This window comes from Empidonax traillii, unplaced genomic scaffold (assembly GCF_003031625.1).
Source record: "Empidonax traillii isolate 1590-97213 ecotype Southwest subspecies unplaced genomic scaffold, ASM303162v1 scaffold15:size5535645, whole genome shotgun sequence".
Lineage (NCBI taxonomy): Eukaryota > Metazoa > Chordata > Aves > Passeriformes > Tyrannidae > Empidonax > Empidonax traillii.
The window spans coordinates 4,512,768-4,530,472 of NW_020955208.1; the positions used below are offsets into that span (position 1 = coordinate 4,512,768).

The window sequence follows — 17,705 nt, forward strand, 5'->3', positions numbered from 1 at the left end:
ACAATTTCTTTTAAGTTTTTTTTTTTTTATACCTGATCCAGATAGAGCTTTTCTCCTGCAGGACAGTCATAGCTATAAATACATTCACCCTTTACAAAAGAAGTCTTGTACAAGAGAAGACTGCTGCAGAAATGGCAACTTTTTTAAAGGCACCGTCACTTCTTTCCTCCTTACTGCCCTCCTGCATTCTCAAAGTCAGCCAGGGATCCAAACAACCTGGACCCTCACTGGGAAGAAACAGAACTTCAAAAATCCACGCTTGCAAAGATTTGCTGATCTGTATCTAAGTTAGGGTCCCATCTGCAGTGGACCAGTTTTTCTTTCAGACTCCAAAAGAAAACTATTTTTATTCACTCAGACTTTAAGTACTGATTGGTGACATTTTGCTGAGAGGGAGTGATACAATTGGAATTTGGGGATAGAAGGAAAATCTTAGTACAGGATTAATTGGTTATATCTTAATGTGCACGTCTGACTAACACTCTAGAGATGTAAGTAATGAGGAGAAGGGCAAATAAGTCATTTAAAGTGTCTGATCAGCTTCTCACATGGATGTTGATCCCAAATGTGTATGTGTGTAACTGAATTTTCAAAGTGCTAAATCTCCAGCATCTCCCAGTAAGATTTGCCTGTCGCTGGGTAGTGATAAATTTTGAGTCTTGCTGGTGTATAGTTCATATTTTATCACTGCCTGTGACAACCTTCCTCTCTTCTGTTCTCAACTGTGCTTCCTAGTGGCCGCCCCTGGATTGAACATTAGTAAAAATTAAGTTTTTATTACAAATACAGTGTAGGTTTTGAATGATGACAAGGTACATCCCAAATGGGATCCATTTATTTATTACCTGGCTATAAAGGAAAAAAGTGAATTGAATAGATATGGACAATAAAACAAACAGGATGTTTTTATTTTACTGTCAGCTTAACTTTAGGTCTGCCAGAGTGCCCAGCAGATTTTTTTCCCCTTTATTTTATTGTTATGGACAGCTGTATTGATACTTGTTCACACTGGAGGGGCAATGGAGGCAGAATGACCTCAGAAATTTTAAAACTTATTTAAAAGTTATGTATTTTATCTCCCAATTGGTCCTCCTTTGGTCATGCTGTATATCCAGTTTTCTAGTTTGCTTGAAAGGCTTCTCAATTAGGTAGATCTCAAAGCATTCCCTCGTTGGTTTGTTCAGATTAGATGTAAAAATCCATTCAAGTTGCTATAAGACATTAGGAATAATGCTCTTAGTTGAATTTACCTTCCTTTCAGAAGCTCTTCCTTGATAATATATTTTTGCTTGTTGTAGTACATATTCCATAACCTTCAAACACTGTGGGGATTTTGTGTTTTTTTTTTTTTTTTTTTTTTCCTTTTGACATCTTTGTATCATCACCAAACTGTGAGCTCTTTCCATTTGGAAATTCAGTTCTTCTCTCTTTCATATCACTTAGCTGTTCTTTCTGCTCACTGGGATGCTTGTGGCTTAAATTCAGAAGTGGGAACATGATGTTCAAGAGAGTCCAGCAAGGTTATTCTTGTATTTCTTCCTGATATTTGGTTTGCTATCTAACCTGAAGCCATAATAGCTGTTATTTGGACTGAAATCCTTCACTAAATGCACCTTGTGTGCAGGAAAAAGGAATTCAGATTTTTAAACTCCTACCTGAAAACCCAGCTTTTATTTTTACAGCTTGCAGTACGGTTCCTTGGAAGGCAAATCAGTTTTGTCTCCTGCTTTGTGTAATAAAGGATTGAAAGATTGGAAGCAGTCCAGTGCATTGATCTGAGATGATTTTGCTTTAGCTTTTGTCTTTCCTTTCCTGTGCCTGCCACAAAAGTATCTGAGAAGTGAAGCATGAATGTTGCTGTGCAACTTATTCTCCTGGTACATGAAAGCTGTCAGCTGCTGAAGGTACATTTCACCTTCTTTCCCATCCTTCCCCAGTTTTTAGCTTGGTTTGTGTCTGCCTGCCATCTCAGCTGAGGAAAAAGGGAGATATGCACAGCAAGAGGCCTTAATGTTACGAAAGCAGGGAACTTTTGTTGATGTGGGAGACAGTTATTATTAAGGATATACTGGGGTCCACAAAGGCTTTAGTTGCTGAGCAGTATCAGAATTTGATATTTTAAGGATTTGCATTAAGTATCAAACTTAATTATAATGGTTCTATACCTGTGTTTCACCACTACTTGGGGAAATAGTCAATATTTATGGTCTTCTACAAAACCTTGACGTTGTCCACCAAACAGATGACAGGAAACTGATTGCCCTTGTGGGATGAAGAGGCACTTTAGTCTCTCACATTACCCAATTTAAATAACGATTCAGAAATTGCAACCTTTTCCCCAAAAAGGTTTTGAGAACTTTTTAATCTGATATTAAATGCCTAAAATGCAAAAAAAAAATGCCTAGTGGGAGATTTTAGTGTGAAATCCTGGTCTGTGCTGGTTTCCTCAGTGATGTTTAGTGCTGTGACCACATCCTTTGTCCTAAGCTTACATTTTCAGGGTCTTTTAGGGTTCTGGTGATGCTGAAACAGTGAATTCCTCTGTGCTGTGCTCAGCTATGCTTTTATATTGCAGAGGAGGATGAGCAGCTCTGCTAAGAGAAAGTTTCCAGCCTTCTCCTCATACATTTACATCAAAGCTGAGCCACCTGTCCTTCTCCTTTTACCTGACCGGGTCTGGGCTGCACAAAGTTCTGGGCTGCCTCATCCTCCTCTCACTGGCAATACTGCAGAAACAGAGCTTTTGCAGTGATTTTTCTGTCCTTCTCTCTCTCTTCCATCTACCCCCTTTTTGCTATTGATGTAGTTATTACACTGGTATTTTGAGCAGCTGGAACTTGTGACCAGAGCATAGAGGGCGGTGCGTGATTGTGCTTTTCCTGGTTCATGCAGCTCCTTCTTGCACCTACAGCATCCTGTATCATAATTGTCTGATTTCTAATCATCACTTGAGTATCCCATAATGGGACTCTCTGCACTCAGTTGTTATGGTCATACATAAACACCTCTTGGGTTTCCATTTCTTGAGGTTGAAGTTGCAGATTTCAAAATGTATTAAGAATAGCGAAGAAATAATACCTTGAAACAGTGTCTGTGTGAGGCATCCATTTGCTTTCTCTTTTCCTTTCTCTGGCAGAAAGAGTGTATTTATTGCTGTTACTTTTGGCATCAGTATGGGTCTGTTATCTCAACTGTATCTATTGATACACAGCAACTATTTTGGAAGGGGAGAAATGGTCAGAAAAGGTCTCACTAGAAGGACGGGAAGGACACTGGTTAAACACTCATTTCCTTTGGTGTTAACAAGAAATTCCAAGGAGCAATTCCAAGTAGTTTAATCTGTTAAATTGAGAGCTATTTTACTGGCTAAGAAGATGACTCTATTTTTCTTATTCTATTTCAATTTTTTTTTAGTTCAAGCCAAAATATGGTTTCTACCTCAAACTAGTAGTTTTTGAGCTCTATCAATGTGATCTGCAATGGAAGAAATTCTTTACTGTGAGGGTGGTGAGACCCTGGCACAGGTTGCCCAAAGAAAACTGTGGCTGCCCCATCCCTGAAGTGTTCAAGGCCAGGTTGGACGGGGCTCTGAGCAACCTGGGATAGTGGAAGGTGTCCCTGCCCATGGCAGGGGAGTTGGAATGATGTGATCTTTAAGGTCCCTTCCAACCCCGGCCATTCTGTGGTTCTGTGATTGATTATAAATCCAAACATACCTTAAATGCCATTTTCACAGAATATGCCACATGAAATATTATTTAGTGTTACTGTTATTAATATTTAAATATTATTCTCTAGTGAAAAAACAGATACTTGCAGATTGTCCCACGCTGAGAATTGTTTAATTACAAAATTACACATTGTGCATGAATTTCCAGAGAGTACTAATAGCAACTTGATGGTGTATTTCCTTTGTCACGCAGAAGGTGTGTAAACATACCTTTCCACCCAAAGGTACATTTATGGGCTGATCATAAAGCTTGCTAAAAAATCTTTTGAGCTCAGGTAACAGTGAAAGAGCAGTTTATTGGTTTCTTGAGATCACAGATTAATCTCACTAACGCATTGTACATGGGAGACTTTTTGATGCTTTTATTTTGGGCAAGTCTGCTGACTTTGTGTCTTGTGACTGCACAGGAGTCTTCTGTAGGGACAGGGAGATCAGGCTGGTCAGACACCTACAGAACAAAAAGAGGTTAATTCATATGTGTAAGTGGAGAATAGCATCAGAAGGAGAACAATGATTGCGACAACTGCAAAATTATGATACAGAGGAAATAAGGTTCAACTTCTGACAGATGTGGGAGCTGTGTGTGTCAGAAGGGCAATTGTAAGCAATGAAACTGTAGTGTTTTGGTAGGCTTGTATGAAATTCTGCTTCATCTTGCATGTTTTTCTATGGTTTGAAAGGCCTTTCAGTGACTTTAAAAAGCAATTTATTTAGTCATGGAACAGTCCTTTGATGCGTGACTTTTCCACCTCGTTGAGCACTACTGATAAAATCTCCCTCCAATGAGGCTGGTGGCAAAAATCCTATTGATCTCAGTATAGCCAGAATTTCATCTCTATCATCTGGTTATTTGTGTGTAAAGATACTACATTAGTTCTGCACTTGGCTGAGAAAATAGAGGAATTTTGCATACAAATCAGTGGAAGTTTTTTGAGAATGAAGGCTGCATAATTGACTCTATTGACTCTGTGGGTGTAATAGACTTTTCTTACTGAGTTCTGCCTGTAAGTAGGTCACAGTTAATGAAAATAAAACATGCATTTCATTTTTTGAGAGTGTGATGTATTTGTAAGTAATCTAGTGATATTTTTTTTTACCAGTTCTTGAGGTTTTTCTTTCATCCTAATGCCCATGTAGATGAATACACAAAAAAAAGCACCAGTATGCTGATTCTGAGGTGATATGTTTTGTGTATTCTGTCTTCCAAGTACTGCTGTGCATGACCTAGAAATGCTGGTGGGAAATGCTGTGTCGTGGAGCAGAGTTGTTTAACTTGTTTATATCTAATCTTTGGATGCCATCAAGCTTAGGCTGGAAAAAGTAATCTGTTTTATGCTGTGCTTTAACATTTGGTATACGTTATATAAACACATATAATCTCTACACAGCAACATAAATGTTATAGGAACTCGAAATTACAAAATTTATTCTCTATTTGGGAAATTAATAGAGGCAGAGAGCATTTAATGTAGTTGCATTTCATTTGCCTTCTTATCCTCGTAGAATAGAACCTTTTACAGTCCCTGCCATATCTGACATGCCAGTTCGGGAAATTCAGAGATAAAGGGCTATTTTGTAAAACAAAAGGGAGTTTTAAAGCACAATTCTTCTGAATTACAGCAATTTTTCAGTAGAAGCAATCATTCTTGGTTTTAGTAATTTTTTCACTCTATGATTTTCTCCTTGCTTTTCTTTCTTTGTAGCACCTCTAGGACACACTTCAGATTATTTTTTTTTAGTATAAAACAGATGTTAAAATATCTTTTGAATAAGCTCAACCAGGCAGATCACAAAAAATGCACGTCTTTAAAAATATTGTCATCAAACTCACTGTAATGCCGTGACACGCTTTTCAAGTGTATTTCACTGAATTAGTCATAAATAGGACTGTGATCATGTTAAACACCCCGTGGTTGTCTCAGATATGCCTGAGATGTCACAGTAAATTATACAGGTGCCTTTCAAAGGATGCACCATAGACACAGAGGAGTGAGGGGCTAAGCACATGGAACAAACTGTAATCTAGCTCATAAATGCTATTTCTACTGAAAAAAATGTAAAAATAGCTTGACTGACCTAATCACAGTAAATTTGCGGTATTTCAGCCACTAATGATTCCAGTCCCTTGCATACAGCAGTGATTATGCAGCTCTGTGTGGATTTAGCTTGTTCCACATGCAAATGTGCACTGTTAAATTGCAGTAAAAAGTGAATTAATAATTCTGGCACTTAAAAAAGAGAAAAGCACAGGGAGTGCTTGTGTCCTCTCAACTGCAGATATAGCACTGCTATTTTTGTGGATAGTTGATGTCCTAATACAACTTGAATTTCAGCTGACCAGGTAATTCTTGCATTAACCCCTCAGACTAAGAACCACAATGAATATTCATGTGGTGCAGTGGGCTCCTCTGTGTAATTTCTAATTAACATTAAAACCATTATACATTATAAAATCACTTATAAACAGATGAACTAGCACCTTTATGTTTTTTCAGTTCCTGCTATTTCTTACATAGATGTCTCAGTGTTTTTTATTTGTCTTTTGTCATACTCTTATTCTAGAGTCAGCCTGGGGAAAAGCAACTTATTTCTCTCTCTTGCCCCCTGCCCTTCTCTTTCTAGACATTTTGTGCCAGGAGGGACCAGATATCATTCCTCCATTTTTTTATAAGCACAGATACTAGTGTAATTCTTTGGACTAGATAATAATTGCCTTATCCAAAATATGTTCTTTTCCCCTATCTGCTGAAGAAAGCCTCCAGCATTTGCAGATGCAGAGTGGATATTTTATTGTGTACAGCACTAACTTTTTACCTGAAAAGATATTAGAGCTTTTCCTTTGGCCAAAGTTGCCTTCTTTAAATGAAAACTAGCTTGCATACCTAGCTTTCCCTACAGATGGGTGGATAATGATCTCTGACCATTGTGTGTAGATTTTTCCCATAAATTGTTTCTGAGTGTGTTGGCTAATCTCTTTTTTGAATGTCCATTGATTTTTTTTTTTTTTTCATCAGTGATCTTTTGGCAGCTGTTCAGTTCTAAATTGCTTTTACCATTAGGGAGCTTTTACTTGCACCTCATCTCACAGCAGCCATTTTGATTAGATTTAATGTAACTTTTCTCGCAGTTCGCTTTACTAAAAACTGCATCCTGCTGTTTTCTCCGTGGTTTTCTTAAAGGAGTCTATGGAGGAGAGCCAGGAGAATCTGCTGTTGATGATGGATGGTCTGAAAGTTAATCCAGTGTTCTGCACAGAGAGTGCTTAAATGGTTCTGCTGCTGTGTGTTTCTGTGCAGTAAGCAGTCTTCCCGTGGCAGTGTTCCTGGATTTATCGTGGCCTGAGTAGCAGGATTGATGAGATTCATGTTGTTCTCCCTAAGGAATGATCATGCTATGCCAGAGGTTTGCAGTGTCTAGTATAGTAGGAAAAAAATACAGCTTTTCTCCTTCTGCTGAGCCCTGGTAGAAAGAGCTATAAAGGGGGTCATTAGAGGAATAAAAGCTTCAAAAATGTAGTTTATTTATGAGCATGGGAAGGTCAGGTCCGTGTTTGAGCCGTAGGGATTGGTTGGTTTGTAGGTCTCCCCTGGTGCTGTGAGGCCTCTCTGTTCTGCTGCGGGTTCAGATACAAGTCATGATGTGATAACCTTTATTAATGGGCTACTGTATATTGAGATTAGTATTTAGCTAATACAGTGACCTCTTTTTTGCTGCCAGTATGGAAGATCACAGGAATTCTGCTGCAGTACAAGGATTAATTCACTGGTCTGCAGCTTAATTGTTTCTTTTTTAGTTTCAATAATCGTGGGAAAAAACCCCTTCAACATGGGATTTTTGTCTCCTGGGAGTTACTTAGGAGCTCCTCAGTTCCCCAGTTCTCCAGTAAGATAAAAAAAACCCCAAACCACAAAAAAATAAACGAACCCAAGAAACCTTACACACACTGAAATATGTTAACCACTATCACTTTGAACACACCTTTGAAAAGTTGAAGCATTGATACATCTCAAATACTGATAAATGACACAGGTTATATATGTAGTGACTGGTATAAGATGCATCAACTTAGTATGTCTGGCAAGACTAAGCCAAGGGGCCTGTAGCTGGTAAGCAGAACCAAATAAACTAATAAGCATTAAAATTGATTCTAATTGACTAATTCAGTAATTGAAATTAAATAGTAAGCTATTCTGTGCAAAAAGAGCAGGGTGTTTGTGTGTGCAAGTGTGTACATAATGAGGAAAAAAAATTACAATTTGCACATTGCAGAATGTATTTGGTCTAATGCAGTCACTGGGCAAGGTTCACAGGGCCTCTGTCCCTCCATCCTGTCTGACTTCACTGCATTAAACACTTGTCCTCAGCACCTACTTCAGCTTCTCAATTAAAGTACAGATCACTGGTGGGTACAAGTTCTTTCCAGTGAGCTTTTGAGAGTATTACAGATGGCAAATCCAGCTTTTTAATACTTGCTGCAGTCCCTGCAGAAAAGTTATTCACCTGCTGTTCTAAGTAGCATTTAATTACTTTAACTTCTTCCTGCAGACTTCCTCTGTGCATCTGAAAGCACTTTGGGAAGCCACTTTCCCTTATGTCTAGTTTTAATTTGTGCAGGTTAATGGCATTGCTACCAGAATACCTGTGGCAATTGGTCATGCTTTACTGTTTTAAAAGAACAATAACTAGGGATTGACTTGTATCTGGAAAAACGTGTATTTTTAGGGGAAAAAAACCTAGACAGATTTTAAACTTTTACTTTTACTTTGTATGTAATGGAAGTTTTGCCCCACTGCTTTGAGAGGCCTCCTCATTGGTTAGGCTTGGAGAGAATTTCTGTATTAAAAAGACATTCTTACCTATCTCTCACATACATTGTCAATTCTTTCCTGATGGTTTTGTTAACTTGGCATAATTAGTGTATATATACTGAAGTAAATAATGCACTGTGTTTATCTTGATACTGTTTTCTTTGGGGAGTGTAGAAAAACTGACTTATTTTGAAGACCTGTGGTCTCAAACCTGGATAGGTTTGAGCTGCAGATTCCAAAGAATAAAAGCAATGGAAACATAAGAGTGAGAAAGGGAACACTGAAACAAAGCATTTTGAGCTGGAGAGTACATTTCAGTATAACCTAAAAATAGTTCCTCTGAACTCCTTAACAAATAAGTCCGATAGGAATCTCAGCCCTCTGATTCATAATAGGTGCTAGCTCACTTAAGCTTTCCTTGCTTTTAACAGGCTTCCTGTTTCTTTTAAATACCTTCCATTTGAATGAGGAACTCGAAACAATTGTCAATAACTATTCTAAATCCATATACAGGCCAGTTTGTTTATAGCCTATTTAATGCCTGTGGAATTTTCTCTCCTTTCTTTACCTGGAGTCCACTGACTCCCTGCTCCTGTGTTCTTTAAACACTCTTAGAGCATAGCAAGGAACACTTTCAAACTACTGAAGTGAAGGTGGTGTGTCTGTACTGGAGATAGGGGGGTGGAAGAAAAGAAGTATCAGGGTAAAAAAAAAAAAGTGATGACAGTCCTTAGTCTGTTTTGATCTGTTCTTCATCTTCCTCCAGCTCCTCTTCTCTTCCTTGTGCCCCCAGTCCTGTAATCCCCCTTTAATCATCACTTAATATATTGCTTTCCTAATTATCACTGTCTGCAACTGAGAATCATAATACCCTTTTATATATATAATACATCCTGACTTGGGTTCTTAATTAAAGCTGTATGGTGGTCTACTGCAGAAGTATGAAAATGTTCTTGTGTGTTTTGTTAATGTATAATTTAGGTTCTACTTGGTTTTAGAGTAGGATTGTCTTGAGTTCAAAAAGTGTTTATTATATGCTTCAGATTGTTCTTTGTGCTTCATTATTCACAGTGGTGACCTGTTAGAGGTGTTTGCCCTGTCTAATGAATCCATACCCAAAAGGCTGACTTATTCCAAGTTACTGTGTCCACACTGAAGTAGAATTAATTATTATTACAGGTTGAATAGCTTCTTTTAAATATGAAAATTCAAAAAGGAGTTAATGAACTGAGGACTGGCTGTGCAAAATCTGTTTGTATGTATGCCCCTAGAGCTGGACAAGGGACAGAGCTGTAACCACTGAAGAATAAACAGGATATTAAGACAACAAATTTTGCCCTTGGCAACTTTCCATATTTACTGTGGTCATCGGATCTGTTTGCTTATGGCTTTTAGTATATAAGACTACATATAATTTATGTCTTTTTGATCCTTTTTCAGCTCGAGATGCAGATGAGAGGGAGAAGTGGATCCATGCTTTAGAGGACACCATTCTCCGCCATACCCTCCAGCTCCAGGCAAGTTTCACTTTCACTTTTGACTTGTTTTACTTTCTTTTTTGCAAAGCAATGAAATACAATGGCACAACTGCTAACATCAAACAAATCCTATGTAATATCCGCTTGTTCTATAGCCTATAGAATCAGATACAGTAAAACATCAGTTTGGGTTTTGGGTATCTGAAATTGGGTTTAAGTCTGTTACTATTTTCTTGTCTTACTATCATGAGAAGTTAGTGTAAGACTTCCCTTTATTAACTCATCATATATAGACTTAGCATTAACCCATTTTTTTTTTTAGAATTTATATTTGTAAGAAGCTTCTAGATTTAGTGTTGTACATATAGTTTGGGTTTTTTGAGTAAATCTAGGAATTAGTCCTTTTTGGGTCGAGCCTGTTGCATGCTTGTATGTCACCTAATTTTGAAATTAAAATGAGACAGCAGCACTGAACCTCTTTCTGGATGACAAAATGGTGAATAGCTTGTGTTTGAATCCACTGTGTAAGCTGGACATCAGTAGTTTTCTGGTCCTAAGGACAGATAGTTCAATGGGGATGGTTCTTAGCACTAGTTATCTAGTCCCACAAGTTGGACTAGATGATCCTTGTGAGTCACTTCCAGCTCAGGATATCCTGTGATTCTGTGATCTAAGATCAGTTTCTGGAAATGTTCTAGACCTCTATAGGGCTTGCTAAACATTTATTTTTGGTCTGGAGAGAAACTCAAACTCTCACGAAAGAGATTTTCTCATACTCGGTTTGTACCACAAAGGTGTCTGATGACAGTGAAGAAATCTTAAAGCAGGTATATTCACTATTTGTGTTGAATAAAGGTTTGGGGTGCTTTTGGAATATGGTAAGAGAATTAGATCTCTTAGCAATTGACCCTGTGTGAAGAAAGATATAGTAAAATCCCTAGTATCACATAAAGAGAAGATAGATTTACATGACATTTGCTCAGTGTAAAGAGTTGGAACAAACCTGAGTTTGTCCTATCCAACTTTAGGCACTTGTGCAATCCCAGTCAACTTGCCTGTTAAAGAGTGGGTTTCAACCTTTTTTGATTTATAAAAAGACCACTCTAAATTTTCTAGTGGATAGCAGATCCCTGGATAAGAATTCCTGTTTGACAATCAGCTTTGTATCCCTAGTAACATGCCATGGGTATTTTAGAAGTAATCTCTCCATCTGGACACAGTAGCTGAAAAGGGACCAAAGAACCCAGGACTGCAGTGGGTGTGAGGAGACAGATTATCTAGGGAACAACATGTGGAGGTAGCAGAGCTGAGCCCCTTCCCAAGGGATGCCTCTTGCCCCATCCTCAGCTTAGAAAGTGAATATGTTAACAGAGTGGTTTAGGGTCTAAAATGAAGCAAAAGGAATCTGTGCTGTTTCCTCCACCAGATTTTTTTATGGCTTGGAGGTACAGAGCACAGGAATGAAACACCAGAGTACAGGTTGTTTTTATCAGAATGCCCACTTCCATGCTCTCTAGAAATGGTGAGTGTAGTTTTACTGGCAGAAGTAGATTTCATGATTGGAACTAATAATGGAACTGTTCCCCGTTACATAACTGTTGACATTCCTGGAGTTTTTCAAATCAGTAAGGCATCTTTAGATAAAAAAGCCTAAGGTAGTAATTTATCTAGTAATGTTAGAAGGAATAATTAAAAGTTCAGAACTGCTTACTAAGAAACATCTCCTCCTCCCTCGTGAATATGTTTACCGTTGAATGTGGTACGTTGTGGGCCACTGCTGTGTGCTCACCACTCGTTTTCATGAACCTTCCTCATCGGTCACGTAGCATTTCTGGTTCTGACGCCCTTGTTTGTGTAGCAGCTGGAACAGCGTTCAGTTACACCCCCACTCGGGAACTTCCAAGGTTTGCCATCTTCACAGATGGCTGAGCAGGCACCGATTTAAGAATGAAATACCTTGCCAAACCTCATTCTTTTTATTGGTTCGGGAGAGCGGTGTCCATTGCTGTGGGATGTACCGGTGGGACGTGCAGGCGGAGCGAACAGGGGCCGGTGTTTCAGGGGGTGGCTGCGGGGCCGAGCGCGGGGTAAAGGCAGGCACAACCCCCGCAGTGCCCCCAGGGCCGGCCTGGTCCTGCTGGGCTCCCCCTTCCTCCCTCCCTCCTTCCCTTTGCTCTGCGGGGCCGGGCCGCCCCCTCGCCAATCTCCGGCCGCCTTGTTCGTGACGCGCGGCGGGGCCGCGGCCGGGGGGTCCTGCCCTTCCCTCCCCTTCCCTCCCCTCCCCTCCCCTTCCCTGCCCTTCGCACCCCGCCCCTTCCCGGCCCGCTGGAGGCGGCGCGGCGGGGCCCGGCGGGAGGGCGGCCCCGCTCCTGCGTTCGGCTCAGCTCCCCGCGCGTTGCCCACCGAGGGATGGCCGGTGTGAGTAGGGGCGGGACGGGCGGGGGACGGGGCTGCGGGAGCCCCCGGGGCACACCCTGCTCGGGACAGCCCCGGGGCGCCTCCCGGGCGGGCGGCCGAGCCATCGCCCCCTGCCCGCGGAACCCCCGGGATGGCAGAGCCCCCGGGATGGCGGGACCGGGAGCAGCGAGCGCCGCCGGGTGCCGTGCCGACCGCAGGGATGCTCCCAGCCGGATACAGGAGCCCCGCGTACACGAACATGCCTTGCCCTCAATAGCGTTTAAACAAAACAGCGCTCGGTGTGCTTTCGCTTTTCCTTTGGGCAAAAAAAGTCAAACAGCTTCTTTGGGGGATTATTGGCTCAGCGGGATGGAGGGGTTGGAGTGCCGCGCAGAGATTATTTTCTGTACGGGCATTTTCTTAGGTTCTTAGTTTCTGTCGCAAACGGAAAGACATGTGATTGTCTGTCAGACAAAACCTTTATGCGTCTGGTTTTGTCTAAAATAATGTATCTTTTCTGAGTCTTTTTTTTTCATGTTTTCGTGCTGCTTTCAGTCTGCCTCTTCTGGGATGAGAGTATTGAAGTTTGGAAAGTCAGACTTTAAAAGTTTGGCTCACATCTGAAATGTGAGAAACTGTACTGAAACCGAGGTGGTTCGTGTGTTGAGTGAATCAAATCAGGAAGGATTACGAGTTAATGCGAGGTGGAAAGGTGAAGTGGTGTCTGCGTGTTCTCTAGTCTGATTAGTCTTGCTGATTTGATTTTTGCCTAAATGTTCTATTGTGTTGTCCTTCAGTCTTTATAATAGAAATGCTTTTGAAACATGTAATAAAACACACTTCTTCTGCACAGGCTTTCTCCCCTGCTCCTCGAAGCCTAAACTTGCAAGAATGAGCTACAGGCAAGGAATTGAGTCATAAACACAGAGAATGAATAAAGGGAACCAAGCTGCCCAGAGGGCTGACAATTAGTAATGTTGTATCCAAAGGGAACAACAATAGGGAGGAAACGTTTCAGATACCCTTGTAGCCTAATTTGGCTGAATTTTGAAACTGAAGTCTGTTGTTCTGCTTGCTTTGTTTTTGTATGTACTTATGTTAAAGCTATTGTGAAAAATACACGTAGTTGTTCTAGTATTAGCTTCGCCTGTTGAAAAGTCCTTGAGGAGATGGTGCAATACTACTGGAAGTACCATGCTGAACCCATCAGTGGTTTTCCTCTTATTCTCCCAAGTTAATACCGGTTAGGCATTACCAGACCAGTGGTTTTGCAGTGGCAGCACATCAGCTGCCTCATAGCCACAGAAGACAAGGGGGAGGGTGTTCATGGGGTGAAGATATGCTGTGGCTTAGGTTTGTTGTTTGAGCAGAGGTGATAAGACATCTGAAATTTTCTTTAGTTCCTCAGCAGCATCTTATGTCAGCCAGCAGTCCCATGCTTCTAGTTGTCCTGTTCAATGTAAATACCTTGCTTTCCTCACTGTCTTTCAAGTGGCACTCTAGTGCTACAATTCCTGTTTGGTTCTGGAATTCTCTAGTGTAAAAACCCCTTTGAAGATAACTGCTGTCTTATAGGACCACAGTAACACAGTAACTTTCTTATTTGATCTGCCCTAAACTATTTCAGCCTCTGAGTGGACTCTCTACAGACAAAGGAATTGAAATTACTTTCAGTACAAAGGTGAGCCATTTCTTACCACCGTAAAAGTGAAAGGAATCAAATAAAAATTAATTGCCCTGTAGCTCAATAGCTCCATAATTTAAACAAGATGTTTACTTCCTCAGTAGCAAACAGTAGGGTAAGAAGACTGTTCTGAGAAGTGGATCTGTGATAGCTGCTGAGAAGTGATACAGTGACTTAAACACCAAGTTTAAGCCAGGGCTTCCCAACATGTGGGAGTTGGTTCTTCTACTGTAAGCTGTCCTGTCTTACTTCCAGCAAAAGGGAAGAGGCAGTGTAGCAAGAAGACCTGAATTTGGAGCTGGATTCAGAACTGGCACGAATTAAAACTACTTTTCCTGCTGCACTCCCTTTCCAAGTTTAGTTTTAACCTCAGTTAGTTTCCATATTGAGTTGCTTGTGTGGCAAGGTAAATGTTTATGCTGACTCGAAAAAAAAAGAGCAGAGTAAAGGTCAGAGTAAACAACAGGGGAACTGATTTGTTTCCCCTTTATTTATGCTGGTGTAAAGTGTTTGTTAAACTGTGTTGATAGTAGGGGTTCACTTAGTATTACATTAACCAGGATTATTTTTATGACCTTTCTAAAGCTGCAAACAAGAATGAAAGGTAGACTAAAACTTTCTTTTAAGTATATTATATTGTTATTCCCTGGCTTTTCAATGCTGCTTCTAGTGTGAGTCAAGAATTCTTGCAAAAAACTAAGAAATATTCCTTTAGGTTAATGATATATCCAGTATAGATGTATTTCAAGTGCTGCTGGAAGGCCATAGTATTGGCAGGCATGTTGCTATTTTCAAATTTTGCCAACAAAATAATTATTGATAGTGGGTAAGCACCTTAGAACATATGCATTGTCTATGTTGATTATGGATCAATGAATAGATTATAGGTAAATAAAAGGTACTCCAGGATATATATCCTTAGTATTTGTGAGGTTTCAGAATCGTAACCTTTGCTTTCAAGACAGAATTTTACGTGAGTGTGTAAATACTTCTGGTTTTTGAACTATTTTCCCAGAAGACCTGATAATATCTATAGCTGCACAGTGTTTGCTGAACATGTTGTGTTTTGCAACACAGAATATTTCTTATAAGAATTGCAGTATTCTGACTTCTTGGAAGGCTCGTATGCTTTCCAGAACCCGTATATTTGCTTTTAAACTGATCTTGAGACATGTACATTCTGAGCTTTAAATATTGCTTCAAAATCTAGCAGAGGAAAAAAACCAGAGTTGTTTTTGCCACAGAAGTGTTCTTGTTTAGTGGCTTATGAGTAGCTTTGTCATTTTTCTGCTGTTGGTCCTTGTAGGCAATTTCCTACTTGACAAAATCAAAGATGCTGTAGACAGGGGATGTGTTTTCGATGAGATATTGTGGATGGAAGAAAAACATTCTCATTCACTTCTTTAAACTAACTTGCACAAGAATTTTTAGTTGGACTTGGAAAGCTAATTAGAGAAGAATGTAGCAGAAGTGTCTTCAAAAAGATAAGTCTGCTCTGTACCGCTTTCTCTCTTCCTCCCCCAGCAAAGCTATTATTGCAATGCTTTTATTTGAGAAATGTATTTGAATTTTTCTGGTATGCTTCTTTTAAGGATGATGCAATCTTTTCATCCCATCTGAGTTTGAAAGAACTGGTTTAAATTAGGCTGAATTACTTTCCAGCATGGACAAGTTTTGAATACAAATGCGTTAGTGGTATGTGTGACTTCAAATTTGGAGGACAAGGAAACAATATGTAAAATCCCTTAATGCTGGCAGTTCTCTTGTGAAAATAAGGCTCATAATGTGTATTTTCAGTTGTGTTGGCTTGTTGTTGCCCTCTTGTTTACCCCCTCCAAAAAAAGGGTCGCGTTTGAAGGGAATAATTTTGCAGGACTGTTTGCATGAGAGCTGTTTACTCAACCCCAGACCATCGTGTAAACCCTTTCCTAGGATGACCATCCTGTCTACTTGCCCTGTAGAATCTGGTCCCTAAGCTTTTGATATATCCTGAAAGGGAGGGACATTCCAGAAGTTGTAGAAGGGAAGAAGGGATGAGGTAGAGAATGCTTTGATACCTTAAATCTCTTTTCACCAGTCATGAACCAGTAGGGGGTTCTTAATGGGGAGGAGTCAGACACCAGACACCTTGTTCGGGCAGTGGTGGGCAGATGGGAAAGTTTTTTAAAATCACTTGCTTCTGCAACTGTTTTGTCTGGTAATTGTTAATTCTTTAAAACTTACATAAACAGAGTTATTATTGGAGGGAAATAAATTGTACTTACCAATAAATATAGTTAGTTATTCAATGGAAAACCAAGTTCTATTGCCTCAGATAGGTACTGACAACAAGATAGAATCAGTGTATTTCTGAAGATCTAAAATAGTCTGGATTCCTATTCTTTTCCATAATTTGAATTTTAGAATGACAGCATAACCTTAGCTGGAGAAGACCTCTGGAAGTCACCTGTTCCAAGCCCCTTTCTCCTTGTGGGACAAACTTGTACATTAGATCAGGTTGTCAAGAGTTTGCTGAACTGATGGGGTTGGCTGTACAGACAATTCCATTTTCAACAAGAAAACAGAAGACTAATTTCATATGGTTTCAGATGTAGTTTCAGTGTCATTTAAACTCGACTAGTTTGAGAAAGTGTCAAAAGTTGCTGGGTTGAGAGGTCTTTCCCTTCTACCTATTAGGAGTTTTGGACTACTTGTTACACTGAGTGCTTTTTGTTTTTTTTTAATTTCTGGTCATTATCAAAACAATTTCTTTCTTTTCCTCTCTTCTCCTCCCTCTTCCTTGTTTCAAAACACTTCTCCTAAATTTGTCCTGTGTGGACTGTATAATATGGAGTTAAGTATATTTTCTTTATGCTGGTTCACAAACTTAAATGGATAGATTTGCTCGTGTAGAGCTGTTGTCAGGATCTGGGTATTAGTCTGCAGCACAGTTTAAGATTTGGCAAATGAATCAAAAATATGTTTTCCAGTCAGTAGATGGGTTTATGCTTTAGGCTGTGTGTGGTACTGTGCACACAGCTGGATGGAGGAAGAGCAAGTAATTCCTCTACTGCACACAAGTGCTCACACCTCTAAAGAGCCATAAATAAAGCTCTTAATATGATGCCCTGATAGCATACAAAAATAAAAGAAACTGTCTGTTCTGACAGAGCAAACAATGCCAAACAGAACGTTGTGCTAACACGGAATTTTACAAATACAGATGACCCATCATCCCCACACAAAATATTTTTTCCCCACTGGCTGATCTTTACACATTCAGACTCTTGATGTTCTCTGCAGTCAAAACAGCACAGTTCATGTTTCATAAGAGTTTGAAGGGAAGATGTCACGTTTGAGCTCAGTGTGAGTACTGTGCAAGGATTTAGGCTAGTAGGAAAATTGTCACTGCTGTGATGTTTCTGTTATAACTGATGTTTGCTTCTTTATCCTTCATGGATTTTTTTTCCCTCCTATATATGTTTATATTGCTGTGTACAATTTTTTCAAGCTGGGTGTACTTCAGTATTTGTTTTGCAATTCCATTTGCATTAAAGGTATTATATAAATAAACCTTTAGTGTGTTTACATAGTATATGTGCGTGGAGGCAGAAGTAATCCATTTCAGG

General features: G+C 39.8%; 1 protein-coding gene across 6 annotated transcripts in view; it reads left to right on the forward strand.

Annotated features, from left to right (window-relative positions):
* OSBPL9 (oxysterol binding protein like 9) overlaps nucleotides 1-17,705 on the forward strand; it is a 57,882-nt gene that overhangs the window by 14,505 nt on the left and 25,672 nt on the right. For 4 of the 6 annotated variants that reach the window (XR_003572422.1, XM_027894277.1, XM_027894298.1 and 1 more), the window contains exon 4: nucleotides 9,979-10,055. Coding sequence is in view for 4 of the 6 variants with exons in the window: in XM_027894277.1 (XP_027750078.1) it covers nucleotides 9,979-10,055 (77 nt within the window). In the remaining 2 variants the exon portion in view is untranslated. Of the gene's footprint in view, nucleotides 1-9,978; nucleotides 10,056-12,345; nucleotides 12,435-14,595; nucleotides 14,702-17,705 lie in introns of those variants that run through there. The other 2 variants (XM_027894312.1, XM_027894320.1) reach the window with 2 other exon arrangements.